The following is a 16,707-nucleotide window of genomic DNA, read 5'->3' on the forward strand; positions in this document are numbered from 1 at the left end:
TCCTTCATCCACCCAACCATACATCCATCCATCTATTCCTTCTTCCATCGATCAATCCAACCATCCACTCATTTTTCTTCAATTCGTACATTCATTCCTCCTTCTATCCACCCACCACAATCCATCAATTCTTTCTTCCATCTATACATCCATCCGTTACTTCTACCATCCATACATTCGTCCATTCGTTCTTTTAATTCCTTCTTGAATCCATACACTCATCCACCCATTCACCCACCAATTTCTTCTTCAGTCTATCTATCCATCTATCCATCCATCCAATCCATCCATCCTTGATAGACATTATTAAAATTAATACTTGACGAAATAATTACTTTTAAAAATTGTCCCACAATGTCACGAGCACAGTCAGTACAATTCTGAGCTTGCTGGACATTGGGGGCGCTACTATATCTACAAGTGTTTGCACCTTGATATGTAATGGAGTGATGCGGCTATAATATTAGACTGAGGTGCAAAATGAACCACTCGTATGTGTCACTTTTTGTATTCCTTTAGCAGGTAACCGTATATTTGAGTCACCTTCGGACTTCACGCCGGATTTAATTACAGTGCATGCAAGGAACGATGCTTACGGCCTTCCCTTCCTCCTACGAGATGGAACCGTTCATGGTAAGTAAGGACACAAAATGTTTCGATGTAACAGGGTGCGAATTGATGGGGGGGGGGGTAGACATGACGGGGATCGTCCCCCCTGAAGAATTTTGTATCCTCTGCTGAAATAATATAAATTTGTTTCTGCCAGCGAAAGCATTTATCCCTTTCACATACCTAATTTACAGTTTCCGTATTTTATGTTAGTAATGCATTACACAACGATTCTTGTTCCTTCTTTAATGTAAGCTGAGCATAATAATAATAATTCGAGTCAGCCAACACTGCTATGCTACGGCAATTGACAGTATTGTTTATCTACAGACCAAACCATAATCTCAAGAATCTCGCTAATAAAGCCAAACTTTTAAATAAAGAGGTAAACAAATCATTAAACGAATAGGAAAAATGCAAGTAATAAAAGTAACACCTACAATAACGATACATGGTAAATCTAATATGTCTTTAAATACAACTATTGTAATGTAAAAATAGTACATTATGCAACTAGCCTATAATGGTAGTAATTAAGACGCGAGTAAATTTATGAAACGAGCGCAAGCGAGTTTCATAATTTTCATACGAGCGTCTTAATTACCATTATAGTCAAGTTTCATACGACTTTTTATGCTCGACCATATTGATTTTTTCCGGCAATTTGTGAAATGAATTTGCGGGAATGTGCTTTGTGAAAGGCTGGAAGATGACGGTGAATTGATGTTAATTTGTGTGTTGTTTTTTTCGACTGAGTTTAATATTATCTAATCTCGCGCTAGTTGTCTTTCGATTGCATATAGGAGAGTAATCGATACTTGCGCTTTCGTATTGCTATAGTCCCGTCGCTCTAATTTCCGGCAGCCAATCGCGTTGCAGGTCGGCTACATTTAAACGTGTGCGTCTTGTGATTCGCTGATTCATTTCTTAAGGATCGATAAATACTTAATATAATCGCCCGCCACTTTAGCTCTTTCGTTGGCGTTCGCAGAAAGCATATGAAGACGTTATTTGCCGCTCAATTATTTCTGAATTACATTGCGTTTGATTTATTACCATAGGAGCTACGACATGATAATGTTTAACGGTGTGGCAAATAGATTCCTCATATGGTAGCTCGGCAACGTAAGAACAAAAATGGCGAACGATACTACCTACCTAGACTTTATAGAGCCTTCACTTTCTAAGACGTAAGCAAAGAGGCGGAGTCGCGCAGGAAATAACAGCGTCGGGAATATACAACGGTATTTTCTGATTGGTGGAACACCTGAACTTTAATGAATAGGTGTACTTTAATGAGGTCCATTAAAGGGCTGCTACCAGGTGTATAATTACTACATTTCGGCATGGTCGAGCATAAAAAAATTAAAATTTTAATGTCCTCTCTGAAGAAAAATCTTAATTTCGTATCCTGTGATATAATATCCGTTATGAGTATTACAAATCTTTTAGAATAACAACCTTGGTTATGGGTTGTTCAAGAAGTTACTATTTTTGCAGATCGAAACCTACGAAGCTCTAAATCTTAAATAGAACTGAATAATATTGACAGGAAGACAGACAGACAGACAGAAAAATGTTTATATTAGGAACAATTAAAGGGTAAAAAAATACTGAATAATAATAATAATAATAATAATAATAATAATAATAATAATAATAATAATAATGAGTATAGTTCGACAACTTCAAGTGAAACCCCGTAAAACACGCCAACTTCTGGAATCTCTCTCTTTCTTTCTTCTCTCTCCCTCGCTCCTCGTCATTCAGTCACCAATCACCACGTAAATATCTGAGAGGGTGTGTGTGGGCATCGCGACCAATAGAAGAACCACTCTCCAGTATTACCACAATAACGGATTCTTCATTTTTGCCTCGACTGTCGGCTAGGAAGGTTCCATTATGCTAGGATTGCAGGCAACTAGTCAACCTTTTAATGCTTTTGTTAGCAGGTTTGACAAACTGTGAGTGGACCTGCAAGTACATAGTGCATAGTGCTCTCTCCCTTCCCCCCTGCTTTCTCACTTGCTCCTCCCCAAGACAGCCAGCGCTCACGTAGTAACTCGGTCACGGTTTCAATTCGATTTGTCAATCTATAATACGAATATCAGTAAATTAAATTGATTTCATTTCAAAATTATTATAGGTTATTAATCCCTAGCTTAATGAATAAGAGTTATGATCAATTATGGCGTTTTCAATAGCCTATAAGTGTGTAGTGAATTGAAAGATGCAATATTCTTTAAATATGTGACGTAGGTGGAAAAAAGTAATTTTAAAGCATTTATTTATAACAATAAATTATTACGTTCAATAACTGAATAAACTTGAATCCTTGTTGAGTCTAATGGATCTTCTGGTAAATATAGGTCTAATGAAATTTGCCCTTGAAATTATTTTCCATTCATTGTGTCCAATTGTTCATAGTGAATATAAGTACTGTTTCTTTTCTAAAGATTCAAGTTGTAATAATTCCACAATAAATAACCATAGGCCAAAACGTTTAGTTTGAAAATGACTCTGAGACAAATTTTTAAGGGGAGATGATACTAAAATTTGAATTACAGTTATTGGTTATGTCCTTATTCCGGGGAGGTCTTCAATTATTGTAAGTTTTGTCTTCTCATGAAAAAATACCCGTACACATGTGAAATTATGTATTACTCTCTTCAATAGATGCAAACGTTGGCATCGACATGCAGCCCTGTAATATGCATACCGCCGACTGCAGCTGGGAACCTTCCAACTTCACAATTACACCTGTCACAGGGAAGACGCCACTCATCACAGCAGGTAAATGCGTTATCAACATTACCAATAACATCGCTATCTTCAACGTCATATTATCATCAGCAATTTAATCACTATTATTTATGCATCACTGTTAACATCATCAGCATTACTAATACAGGGACATCAGTTTATTTTTACCAACATTTTTAACATTAACCTGGCTATACTCGGGAACACTGTTGCCCCCTTCCATTACAGGAGTTTGATGTTGCTAGTGCAATATGTAAACAAATCATTTTACTAGGTATAGGAGGAGAGAAAAGTAGTGTATCCATTTATGTTGTAGGGAAATACGATATTACGATTTTCAGTTTGATGATCACTTTTACGGAATTTATCAAAATACAGTAGAGTAGTAACATTTTTTTTTTCAAAAACTCAACTTTTCAGGCGGCTACGTTCGTTATGTAGTGTCTACTTTATTTAGCATATTAATTATTGGTGTTAACATACAATATAGAGAGTGCATTTAAATTGAGGGGGTCATAAGTAAAGGACTGTAAGTGCACTTAAGTTACTTTTGAGAAAATGGGGTTTAAATATTTAAGCTTTCATAAAATGGGTGAAATTTTTTATTTAAATTTTAATGTGTGATGAGATTAAAATATCCCTTTGCCACTAAAATTTTAAATACTTTAGCTTACACTGGATGCACTTAACTCATGTTATTACGAATGTCACTAGCATTCCTTTGCTTCTAGCCACCTCAATTCAAAATAAGCTAATCTGAATTTTTAAACAAGTTGCTGAAAATGGTTGCCGTTCATTACAATGCAGGCTTCAATTCTTTACGCATATTATTAAAAACATTTTGAAGCATATTCTCTGAAATTGATTTTATCGTTTCTTGAATATAATTTTTTAGTACGATATTATTAATATAGGTTCTTTCTTCTATAGAAAACGCAACCATATTTCTGAAACACACTATACACTGCAGTGTTTACTTCACTGCTTGAAGACTTTGAATGCAACAGCGGCCGTAAGTTTGTGTGTCTGACGGGAGCAAGGACATTAGTGAAGGGGTGGAAGTGAAGTACATTCAGAAATGCAGGTGCAACAAAAATGCAAGTAAAAATAAAATGATGTCCCTGTATAATCAACACCAATAGTGTCATTATTATAACCATGGTTAACATCATTATAAATAACATCAGAATCATTGCTATTATCACATCCAGAAGAGTCATTATTGCCGTAACCAATATCATCAGATTCATTGCTTTTGCCACAAACAGAAGTAATTGTTACCGCAATCAATAATACAATCAGAATCACTATTATCATCACATCAATAAGTCATTATCACCATAATCAATATCATCTGATTCATTTCTATCATTGCAAACAGAAGTAATTATTACCGCAGTCAATAATATAAACAGAATCATTGCTATCATCACAACCAGAAGTCATTATTATCATAATAAGTATCATCCGATTCATTGCTATCGCCACAGACAGAAGTAATAAAATTATTACCGCAATAAATTGTATAATCAGAATCACTGTTATCACATCCAGAAGAGTCATAATTATCTTAATCAATATCATCAAATTCATTTCTAGCATCACAAACAGAAGTAATTATTACCGCAATCAATAATATAATCAGAATCGCTGTTATCACATCCAGAGACTCATTATTAACATAATAAATGGTCATCAAATTCATTGCTATCGCCACAAACAGAAGTAATTATTACCGCAATCAATAATACAATCAGAATAATTGCTATAATCACATCCAGAAGAGATATTATTACCATAATATCTTCAGATTCATTGCCATCATCACAAACAGAAGTAATTATTAGCGCAATCAATAATAAAATCAGAATCATTGCTATAACCACCAGCAGAAGTAATTATCGCAGTGAATATCATCCGAATCATTTACATTTTTAGACTGAGAAATCTTTATTACCACAATCAGTATCATCAGAATTAAAGAATTATTGCTGTCATCACAACTAGAAGTAATTATTATCACCATCAATATCATCAGAATCATTTCTATCATCACAACCAGAACTATTTATTATCAATAATATAATCAAAAGCATTTCTAATCATCACAACCAGAAGTTATTATAACAATCAAAATCATTAGAATCATTGCCATCTTCACAACCAGAAAATTCATTATTACCACAATCAGTATCATCAGAATCATCGCTGTCATCACAACAAAAAGTTATTATTATCGTGTAAACATCATCAGAATTATCTATCATCACAAGCAGAAGTGTCATCATCATTATCACAATCAATATCATTGGGATCATTGCTATATTTACAACCAGAAGAGTATTTATTACCACGATCAGCATCAGGAAGATCATTGCTGTCATCACAATTACTACCACAAACAATATCATTAGAATCACTCCTATAATCACAAGTTTGGACAACATTACTGCAATCAGTATTATCATAATCGTTGCTACAATCACAATCAAAGTCACTATCACAAAATTATCAGAATCTTCACATTCAACTCAGCAATCCATGATTCTCAGCAATATTTCTCTATCCACCAACATCATCGACATTATCATTGTTACTTTCTTAATCATATTATGCAGGTCTAGGTGTGTATTCCTCAAACTGTGTCAACTTTTGTCGTGTTGTGTGATGCGATGTCTTCGCGCCGTGCTAACCGTATGAATGATGTGCCGTGCTGTTATTAATTTTTCAATGTTTTTACTTAGTTTTCATTAGGGTGAGTGAGAAGTGGTCCAAAGAATGCAATTCTTGAAATTTGGTGATGATGACGATAATGCTTATGTTGTTATTACAAACATTGTGATATGTTACTTATACATAAATGTTTTCTTTATATTTACAGGAAAGCATTCCATGATTTTTCAATCTGACGAATCTACCACTCCATTCTTCGAGCTAAAAGGAGAATTTGAATTTCATTTCTCTACATCATCAGGAAATGGCATTCTAGGTATATTCCTAACAAAAGAAAATGATAACCTTTATGAAGAAGAAATGTATTACATATACTTGCGAAATAATATAGACATAAATGGATATAACAAGAACAGCTTTATTTTAAAATGTAAAGATGATGTATCAGCTGGTGATGCTTATGTATTTCCTTACAAATTTGGGCACCAACGTTATTGTCAGCAAGTATATTCCACGGTAAGTGAGTTATTACCATATATTTAGTTTTGGAAATAATAATAAAAATCTTATGTGATTCAGTGTACTAAAAATCAATACAGAAACATTACAGGCGAAGATATGTTAATTTACGCACTTATAGTAAACTTATGTGGAGAGGATAAAATTTAAAAATTAAGACATATTAGTGTAAATGTTGGCAGGGCTATTTTGAACTTCGCTGAAATATTATGATTCTGATTTCACATTTTATAAAACAAAATTAGGGACAAAAATTTGGATCTTTGTTAAAAAACGCAATGTTTTATAAAAAAAAAAACTTACATAACTCCACTTCTATCAAACAAATTAGTAGGGTAAACGTTGGTAATTTCGTGGAAGTGGTTATTTCGTGATACTTTTTCTTTGCTCTTTTGTGAACTAACCAATAGTGTTACGAGATCCAAATTTCCGCCAAGGGATTGCATATGTTGTCCAGTTTCCAGAAACATACAGCTACGGTTTGTGTGACTATTGTAGTTGCTTCAGTGAGCTTTTATGTTTGGAGAGAGCAAGTTTGCGTCGACTTCTCAGGCGTACAAATTTTGTGGATGTTTGTAATTACATTACAGGCTTATTACTAAAGGTAAGAATATCATATTTGATACAAAGATTTATTGTATCTTCATGAAATTTTAGGAAATGTTTTTGGAATTTTAGGTACATCTGTAGTCGCCATATAGGCTTAGCTTTACTGATAGAAAACTTAGCTGTTTGAGGCGAAATTTTGTTGAGCATTAAGCGTTACATTTTATACTATTTTAACAATTGTATTACAATAGAAATTTTAGAAATTTGAAGACAAGATGTGATAACAAAAAAGAAAACGGAGACGCAATGGGTTCAGTGTAGCTTCTGCTTGATTTGTTATCATGCTAAGTGTCAATGATAAGTGCTAGATGACTTACTTGCAAGAATTGTGACAGAAGATGGAACATGGCTCCACCATTTTGGACCGGAGACAGACAATGGAGTGGCGTCATGCAAATTCACCAAAGAAATAGAAATTCAAAAGTACACCTTCGGCAGGAAACGTTATGGCTACCACAGTCTAGTATATACAGTCGCGAAGCTCAATTACGTAGCAAATATGCAAACATTAGATAGTTGCTGACCACTAGGATCGCTAATATCGCCTCATTACAGGCAATGCAAAATAGAACCGTCACAGTTTATTGTTTCTAGCACCCTCAAAACTCAAGTTTCGTGGCTGTATATAGTGGACTGTGTGGCTACTGTGTTTTTCGATTCAGAAGAACTCTCGCTTGTGGACATCATGCCACACGGAACCACCATTAATTCTGACGGGTATGTTGCAACTCTCAAGAAACTTCAAGTTCGACTGAGTCGTGTTCGACGACATCGGGAGAAGCAGGATGTTCTGCTATTGCACGAAAACGTACAGCCATATGTCAGTCACAAGACCACAGACCAGATCAGAAAATTCGGATAGACAACACTGAAACATCCGCCTTACAGTCCTGAACTGGCACCGTGCGATTACCATCTCTTTGGTAAACTGAAGGATCCTTTCGCGGAACGAGGTTAGAAGATGACTCCATTGTGCACGCTGCTAAAGAGTGGCTCAGACGTGTTGGTCCAGACTTTTACCGTGCTGTTCTACAGGCCCTCGTTCCTAGGCTACGTAAGGCAGTTGAAAGGGACGGGGATTATGTGGAAAAGTGACATTTTGTTCCTTAAAGATGCATCTACATTCTGTGAAAATAGCAAAGCTCTAGGATAAAAATATAATTTTTAAACAAACGTTATGCATTACTTTTGGAGTTACCCTAGTAATATAGGCTATAGTAAAGTCCGTAATAAAAGTGTTCACCCTTTCAGGGCAAAGAAGACCCCTTTTCAATTTCAATTTTTACTTTGATTTCATTCTTATTATGTGTTGATACGTATTTCTATGTTTTCTTGCTATGAATATTAGACGACATTACTATGTTTGAAGTCTTGTAACAATAAATGAGAATTTCATTTGACTTTAATGAATTTTTCCACAATTCTTCTACCTCTCACGAAATTATCAATGCAATATCACGAAATTACCAAGGTTATCACGAAATAACCAACCTTTCAGCTTAAGTTGTAAAAGTGGTTTTTGGAACATATTCAAGAACGTATCCAATCTTTTATGTCTCCAGATTTGTACAGCAAGATATCGTCTTTTAGATGGAAAAATCGGAATAAGGATATATTTACACATTTTCACTTTAAATTAGTTTTCATGAAATTATCACGAAATTACCAATGTTTACCCTACCATTTTTTCGGTATTGTGTTCATGAAAGAATATTCTGCAAATTCACTGGAGAAAAATATGTTATACATCTTGAATACACAAATTTTAACACTATATCACTTCGGAAAACAGGACCACCCAGTTTTGTGGATAGCCTAGAACAGGCTGAAACTAGTCAACAAGGTAACTTAGTTTTAGCACGTGAAAGGAAGAAATTATATATTTCGGGAAAAAAATGTCATTTAACTTTTAAATAATATGAAAATTCGTTTTATTAATTTTTTAATTCGCCATTAATATTTTTTTAAATTTTCATAACAGATCCTGATGATAAGATTTCAACCAGAGAATTTATCTAGAATCTAATGGAAAAAATTTGTAAATAATTTCATGCATTAGCATTAATATTCACCAGGATATGTTGATTTTAAGATAACAATATATAAGAAAATATTACTTGCAGAAACAAGCAAATGAAGTTTCTCTCGTTAAAAAGCCAGTGGGCGTCATGCCATTAAAAAAAAAAAAAAACATCGCATACCATCTCTGAGTCACTTAGGGGCATAAAATGAATTGGATAAAAAAGTAGACATACATAGGGAACATTTTGTTGTTTAGTCATGTCAGAAGACGGATTGGAAGCTCATACATGATACCAACAAGCCATCACTCATAAGGAAACTAAGCCAGGAGATAATGAGGTAAGGTGACCAGTTAGTGTCCTTCTCCATTGCATAGATTGCTGAATAGTAACATATTTTACTCATCAAAATTAAAATGTGTACAAACAATTGTTCTTCCTCTGACATAAACATCGCCAAGTGATAATAGACGTATCGGTACATATCACCCAGGACCTCAATGAGAGATAGGGAACATTTAAAGGATTTTTTCCTTTTATATTTTTGAAAAAAGAAATCAGATTTCAATATCGTCTCCCCTTAAATATTTGCCTTCGAATCATTTTCAAACTAAACATTTATTTGAACATAACTCTGATGGTTATTTATCACGGAATTATTACAACTTGAATCTTTAGAAAAGAAACAGTACTTATATTCACTATGAACAATAAGACACAATATGTTAGAAGGTTTCCTTTATTTTATTTATTTATTTATTTTCCTAATAATTGTAACATAAAATATAATATATACAGAAAAACTTTAGCTCGCCCCTGAAAATATTATTTCATTTAATCAAAATGCATGAAGTGTATTTATTTATGCATAATGGATACAAACACAATATCTACACATGATCCTTCGCACGATCCTGTATGGTCATTCGTGCTATAACTATGCACACTTTGAATCTCACAAAAATAATACTAATAATAAAAATAATTTCGGAATATGTATTATATGTCTTCCTCTGGTTAACATGTTTCGGCCTCTTATGGGCCTTCTTCAGAACTGGTTGTTGCTGGTTTTGGCGCCTTTTGTTTTGTGTCCTGTGGGGGTGTGTTTGTGTAGTGTAATGTAGAGTCAAAGAGTGTGTGTGTTCTGAAATTGAGTTGAGTGTTGAGAATTTCATTTGGATGTGTTTTGTGTGTCTGTATATTTCTTATTGTTCTAGTGTGTTTAGTTTCTGGCTTTTTGGTTAGATGTGTAGAATTTCCATGTCTGTGTTGATGTCTCTATAGGTGTGGTTAGCATTTGTGACGTGTTCTGGATATGTGGATGTGTTTTGTAATTTTGTTATGACTGTGATGTGTTCTTTGTAACGTGTTTGAAATGATCTGTCTGTCTATCCTATGTAGAAGTTGTTGCAGGTGTTACATTTGAGCTTGTATACGCCTGTGTGGTTGTATTTGTTTGTGTTGTTTGTGTGTTGAGATGTTTTTGTAGAGTGATGATGTAATTTAATTTCTTGAATGAGGTTGCAATCTTGTGTGTGTTTTTGTTTTCGTATGTTAGTGTGATGTTTTTTTTGTGTTCTTGTGTTTGTGTTGTATTCTTATGTTTTGTCTTTCGTATTATGTTGTCTATTATGTTGGGGTTGTTTCCGTTTTCTTGTGCTATGTATATGATTGTGTTTAGTTCTTCGTTGTAATCTTGTTGGTTCATTGATATGTTGAGTTGTCTGTGTACCATTGTTCGGAATGCAGCTTGTTTGTGTTGTGTGGGGTGGTTGTGTGTGTTGTTGTTGTTGTTGAGGGTTTTCTGTATACTTTGAATGTGTGTCTGTTGTCGACTTTTGTTATTGTGATGTCTAAAAAATTTATGGAATTGTTGTTTTCAATTTCTAATGTGTAGTGTAGTTTTGGGTGTATTTCGTTTATGTGTTGATGCAGGTTTTGGATGTTAGCCAGGTACGGTAGAATTTAACATGAGAAAGACATATAATACATATTCCGAAGTGATATAGTGTTAAAAGTTGTGTAATCAAGATGTATGAATAAAAATAATAATAAGACAACAACAGTAATTATTACTAATACTTTTATAGTCATTATCATTACCATAACACAAATGTATACTTAATCTTCATGTAAAGAGGCCGATATATCGGCCCGCTGATGTCATGCACATATTGCCACCGCGAAATATACGAACTCGTAATTTCTCTTTCAGTCATATGATGTCAGCACAAGTCATACTAACTTATAAAGGGAAGTTAATTTTTTTTTTTCATTACCGATTTTCTCCCGTGCATAACTGTCATATGCAGCACGTTTAAAGGGAAGGTGTAATGTTTTTGTAAAATTTAAGGAATTGCTAAATTATATTATAATGAAACACTCAAAACTTGTAATATTATTCACAGAGGAGTTCTCTATAATATGTACTCTATGTACATTTTCAATCTTCAGTTTTAGCGTGTACAAAATATTGACAAATTTAAAATTTAAAAACTATTACTAGCTTATGATGAATATGTAATATATTACTATCTTAGACAATATATTTTAATAATTTCGTAGTGAAAAGTATAAAGTGTGTACGAATTTTCTCCTGCGGACATATCCTTCAACAAGGACAAATTTTTCAGCTTTATTATAAGAATTATTGTGGAAAGTACACATTTTTGAAAGATCATATACATTTTTAACTAATTGTGCAAGAAATTTCTAGCATACCTAAGGTTACCAGATCAAATTAATGAGAAGAAAGATATTTTGCCTGAAAAAGAAAGATTTCGCAAAAGGAAAAAACAGGACATGATAACGTGACATGTGACGTGATGATTGTTTTAATATATTTTTATATAATAAGATACATTATTAGCCTTACAGTTAATATACAACAAAATTGAAAGCAAATTGTTAGGCCTAATAGCAATGAATTTAATTAACTATTTAATTGTAGACATTAAAAATAGGTTTATAAGTTGTGTAAATTCCTAATTTTTGGTCAGATACTTCTCTGATGATTCAATTTGAGCAAGAAATGTTATCCAGTAAACACTTGTAGAAATCCACATAAGATAGTTGTCTTATATTAAATTTTACAAATACAATTCTTCTAATGGAGTCCAGACTTTCTCTACAAGGCTGGGTATGTCATTCGCGAAGAAATTTTTCAGGAATTCTTACACGAGAGAGCACACAGTATTTTAGTAGACATACATAATCGCTTTTAAGCCTGGCTCAAAGATGGGATGCATATTGGATCCAACCGTCCATTTTGAAGCCAGTCGAGTCGGAAGTTTTAAGATAGCGTACTGAAATTTGTAGATTTCATGTTTTCATTGTGAATGAAGACAAGACTGTTTGAAACTCTCAAGTAGCCTGTTCGAAAAATTATTTTTATTAAAACATACTACGTCCTTATTAAATCTTAATTCAGTTTAAATTTAATTATACCTACTGCGGAAAATTACATATGATAGGTATTTATTACATAACTACTCACTAAAACAATCATTTACGATGCAAGTTTTTAAGTGACATTTCATTTTGTGAGTAGGGTAACGTAGCCGGAGTCAAGTGAAGCAATCCTACGAATAAAATAAAGTAAAATAAATTTTAATATCTGTGTTTTACACTATTATTTTATAGCCGTTCGGCAGTTCTGGTAATTTCTCGCCTGCTGTATTTCACCTTGTTTTCATGGCGAAACTTTATTACAATAAAACAAAGCGATTATATAGGAACATCATTTTATTTTTACTAACATTTTTAATATTAACCTGGCTATACCTCTAGAGAACCGGAAACACCGTTCGCTAGCCCCTTCCACGGCTGGAGTTCGATGATACTGGCGTTAAGCGCAAACAAATCACTTTACTAGGTATAGGAAGGAAGAAAAGTACTTCATCCATTTACGTAAACTAGGAAATATCGCGATTTTGAGTTCGATAATTTTCATTACGTTTTTGTTTAATCAAAATGCAGTACTGTATTAACAATAAGTGTTTTTACTTACGAACTGAGTTAGCCATGCGAACGTATTCATTATGCAATGTATATTATACTGTCTACAGCACATTAGCGTACAATTTAGAGAATGAAGTTAAATTGAAATATAATCATAATATGGATATTTAAACACATATTTGGAAATGGTGGCCGTTCATTTCGATACAGGCTTCAGTTCTTTTGTGCATATTATCGCACTATAGACTATTGCATCTAATTCCAATTGCCAGTTTCGTCCTTCGTACTAGTAACTCATGTTGAAATAATTCTGTACCTACTCTATAAGAGAGTACTTTACGTACTGTAAATTCAATCTTCACTTCTGCCAGACCCGCACAGATAAAATTACTCAGGCATGCTATCTACTGTCCGTCCAAGTAGGATCGTAGAAAGGGAGGAAATCACGTGACAGTTAAATACTTAACGAGGGCCTTTTATTTAAGTTATTTTAAACAGTTGTATAATATTACGTAAACGTCCAATTCCTAACAGAAATTAATGTTTTCAGAAAAGAGCTAAGACAGCCCTGGTTTTACAGAGGGGCGTGCAGAAGCAGGTGAGGAAAATCGGGATGCGATGTAGGCAAACGGACAGTACCTGTGCGAAAATATGATTCAATATTGAAAGCTCTTTCGTCACTGGAAAAAGGCGAACATATTTCTGAAACGTACTATACTCACTAACTCAGTGCTGTTCACTTCTGCAGCCTTGATTCTGTCATGACAGTAGAGGGGGTGGGAGTGAAGTACATTCAAAAACTCAGGTACAATAAAAACTGAAGTAAAAATAAAATGATGTCCCTGTATATGTCAATAGTAGAGTATTCGGCTGCATGTAGAGAGGACCCTCGTTTAAAAACGGTTGTATCATATAGTTTTATTACAGTTAATTCTTAATAATTGTTTCATACAGATATCAATAAATTAAATCTGAAGCGTTTATTTAATTTGTTTACGTTTCATAACTAAAAAAAAACACTCTTTTCTAAAAGTAGGCCTGCCATTGTTTGAACCGCATTATTTGTCGGTTTCGATTACTACTTGTGACATCTGATGGAAGACAAATTACAATCGGCGAAAATAGTTGAATGTGAGTGTTAAAAACTCTTTTCACACTAGTTTGAAAGTACGTTTTTGAGCACTACCATGTAAAAGTCAATTTTTAAAAGGTCTACTTTTAGGAATGACTGTCTGAAAAGTATAATTTTGAACATTTACTTTTTTAATGAAGATTTTTATTCCAGGAATTTGAAAATCACTACCGATATACGTTTTATCCATCTTGGAGTGATATCTCATGCTTTTCATTGTTGGTGCCACGCACTTATAAAATAAGAGCTTTTCATGGCCACATCGAAGTATTTTGTAATAACAACTTGATGTTCGACTGGACAGACAATGATCCATTGGATGTAAGAGAAATCAGCTTCGGAACAATGCAAATGGATGGAAAATTCAAAATCGGTAAGGACAGACATGGGGTGCTTCGAGAGGTTTGTCATATGCATGACTTTAATTAATAATTATGATATTCAATTTTAATTTTTCACTGTAATTTTTTGTATTTGGACAAACTTGAGGAGTTCAGAAAGTCTTCTAAATACTTTATGATGATAAATATCAGACAGTCATTGCCATTGTATTTAATCGAAATTCTATAAATCCTAAATTATATTTCTAAATGCTATACGATGACAGATTTTAAACTTCTATTGCAAATATATTTAGAGGTAACTTAAAAAACCGAAAGTTATTTTTTTAATTATTATTGTATGATGATACATTTTAGATTTTCACTATGATTATATTTATAAAAACATAAGAAATCCAAAGTTTTTTTTTAACATGTTACGATGTATCACTTTTTGGAATCCAACAATGTATTAGTTTTACAGTAGAGTAGGCTACTTTGGATTTATAAAATAAAAAATCAACAGAAATGCAATATTTTAATTTGATAGGTAAATTTGGTTTCTGTAAGTTCAAAATTATATGTAAGAAAAATATTTTGTGATTTAGTTAAAGCGTTTGACTATGCAGATCGTAATACTGATCTATAGTATCACTTAATTTGGTTTACAACATAATTATCAAATAAATACTGATCTATAGTATCACTTAATTTGGTTTACAACATAATTATCAAATAAATACTGATCTATAGTATTACTTAATTTGGTTTACAACATAATTATCAAATAAATACTGATCTATAGTATCACTTAATTTGGTTTACAACATAATTATCAAATAGAACAAAAAAAAGCGGAAATAAATATACAAAATATTCAGAAATTTATACACAATCACAATACATTTTAGATATACTAAACATGGAGTTCCTCAGGGATCAATTTTAGGTCCCTTATTGTTCGTAATTGATATTACTAATTTGTCCAGAACCATAAATAATTTATTACAGATCATGTTATTTGCAAACAATATGATCATTTGATAAAACTTTTAATATAGTGTTAATTGTTAATCTAAATAATGATAATTTAATTTCAAATAAGCTAGCAATTAATATTGATAAAGCCAGGGTAATCAAATTTAATTTCGTTTACAAAATAGTGGTTAGTGTGATCGTAAAAAATCTAATCTACTCGCATAAGCACATAGTTTCTTGGTATGAAATTATAGGAACACTTGAATTAGAAAACATACATGTATATATATATATATATATATATATATATATATATATATATATATATATATCTGTGTACGGAACGGTCAATAGCCATTTTTCACGAGACGGAAAGGAAAAAAGTTCCTGAAATTCACGAACTGGAACGCCGTTTCGGTCTACAGCCTGGATACAGCACCTTCTTCTTGGTCATATCTGGCATTTTCTCACGAATTTTTGCTAACAATTGAAACAGCATTCTTTCTTCAATATATTGGAGTAATTTTCAATTTTAAAACACGAATTTAAACGCATAATTTGATTATTCAAAATGGCGAGTACTCGCTAAGTCAGAATCCACTGTGCATTGGTTTCAATCTGATAGAGTGGTATAATATTATAGTTTATAATTAGTAGATTGTTAATTGGGTCTAGGTATAGTTGGCTGCGGCTGTTTGTTGATAATAACACATCAGCTTTGCTAAATCAACATTCACAAGTTGCTTTTTTTGCTGGAATAGAGGCTACACAAGATACATCTTGCAAATCAAGGCAGCACTGACAGATCTTCCACTATCTATCTGACCACTTCTAACAAATATATTTCATCTGATACGGAGGATCTATTACTCTTCCAGTCTTTCAAATGGAATCTCTTCCTGAGTGGCGATAACAATAACACAAAACCAAAATAATACAGAAATCATTTTATAATGAAGATATAGGGGAAGACTGCCTATATCGTACCACTTTTCAGTTTTTCTTTAGTTATTTCTAAATGGGAAGGAATTTTAATTGCATATACTGTTAAACATTGAGATAGGACCTTGGGACACAAAATATATTTTTTTTTCAGAATTTTTAAATAATTATCAATTGTTTT

At 33.0% G+C, this 16,707-nt stretch overlaps 1 protein-coding gene across 3 annotated transcripts in view; it reads left to right on the forward strand.

Annotated features, from left to right (window-relative positions):
- LOC138699503 (tenascin-R-like) overlaps nucleotides 1-16,707 on the forward strand; it is a 113,659-nt gene that overhangs the window by 7,017 nt on the left and 89,935 nt on the right. For 2 of the 3 annotated variants that reach the window (XM_069825446.1, XM_069825444.1), the window contains exons 3-6: nucleotides 520-633; nucleotides 3,286-3,402; nucleotides 6,254-6,561; nucleotides 14,440-14,659. In XM_069825446.1, the coding sequence (XP_069681547.1) occupies nucleotides 3,306-3,402; nucleotides 6,254-6,561; nucleotides 14,440-14,659 (625 nt within the window). In that variant the 5' untranslated portion in view covers nucleotides 520-633; nucleotides 3,286-3,305. The remainder of the gene's footprint in view (nucleotides 1-519; nucleotides 634-3,285; nucleotides 3,403-6,253; nucleotides 6,562-14,439; nucleotides 14,660-16,707) is intronic. The other variant, XM_069825445.1, reaches the window with a different exon arrangement.

The sequence above is a fragment of the Periplaneta americana genome, chromosome 5, assembly GCF_040183065.1.
Source record: "Periplaneta americana isolate PAMFEO1 chromosome 5, P.americana_PAMFEO1_priV1, whole genome shotgun sequence".
Classification (NCBI taxonomy): Eukaryota; Metazoa; Arthropoda; class Insecta; order Blattodea; family Blattidae; genus Periplaneta; species Periplaneta americana.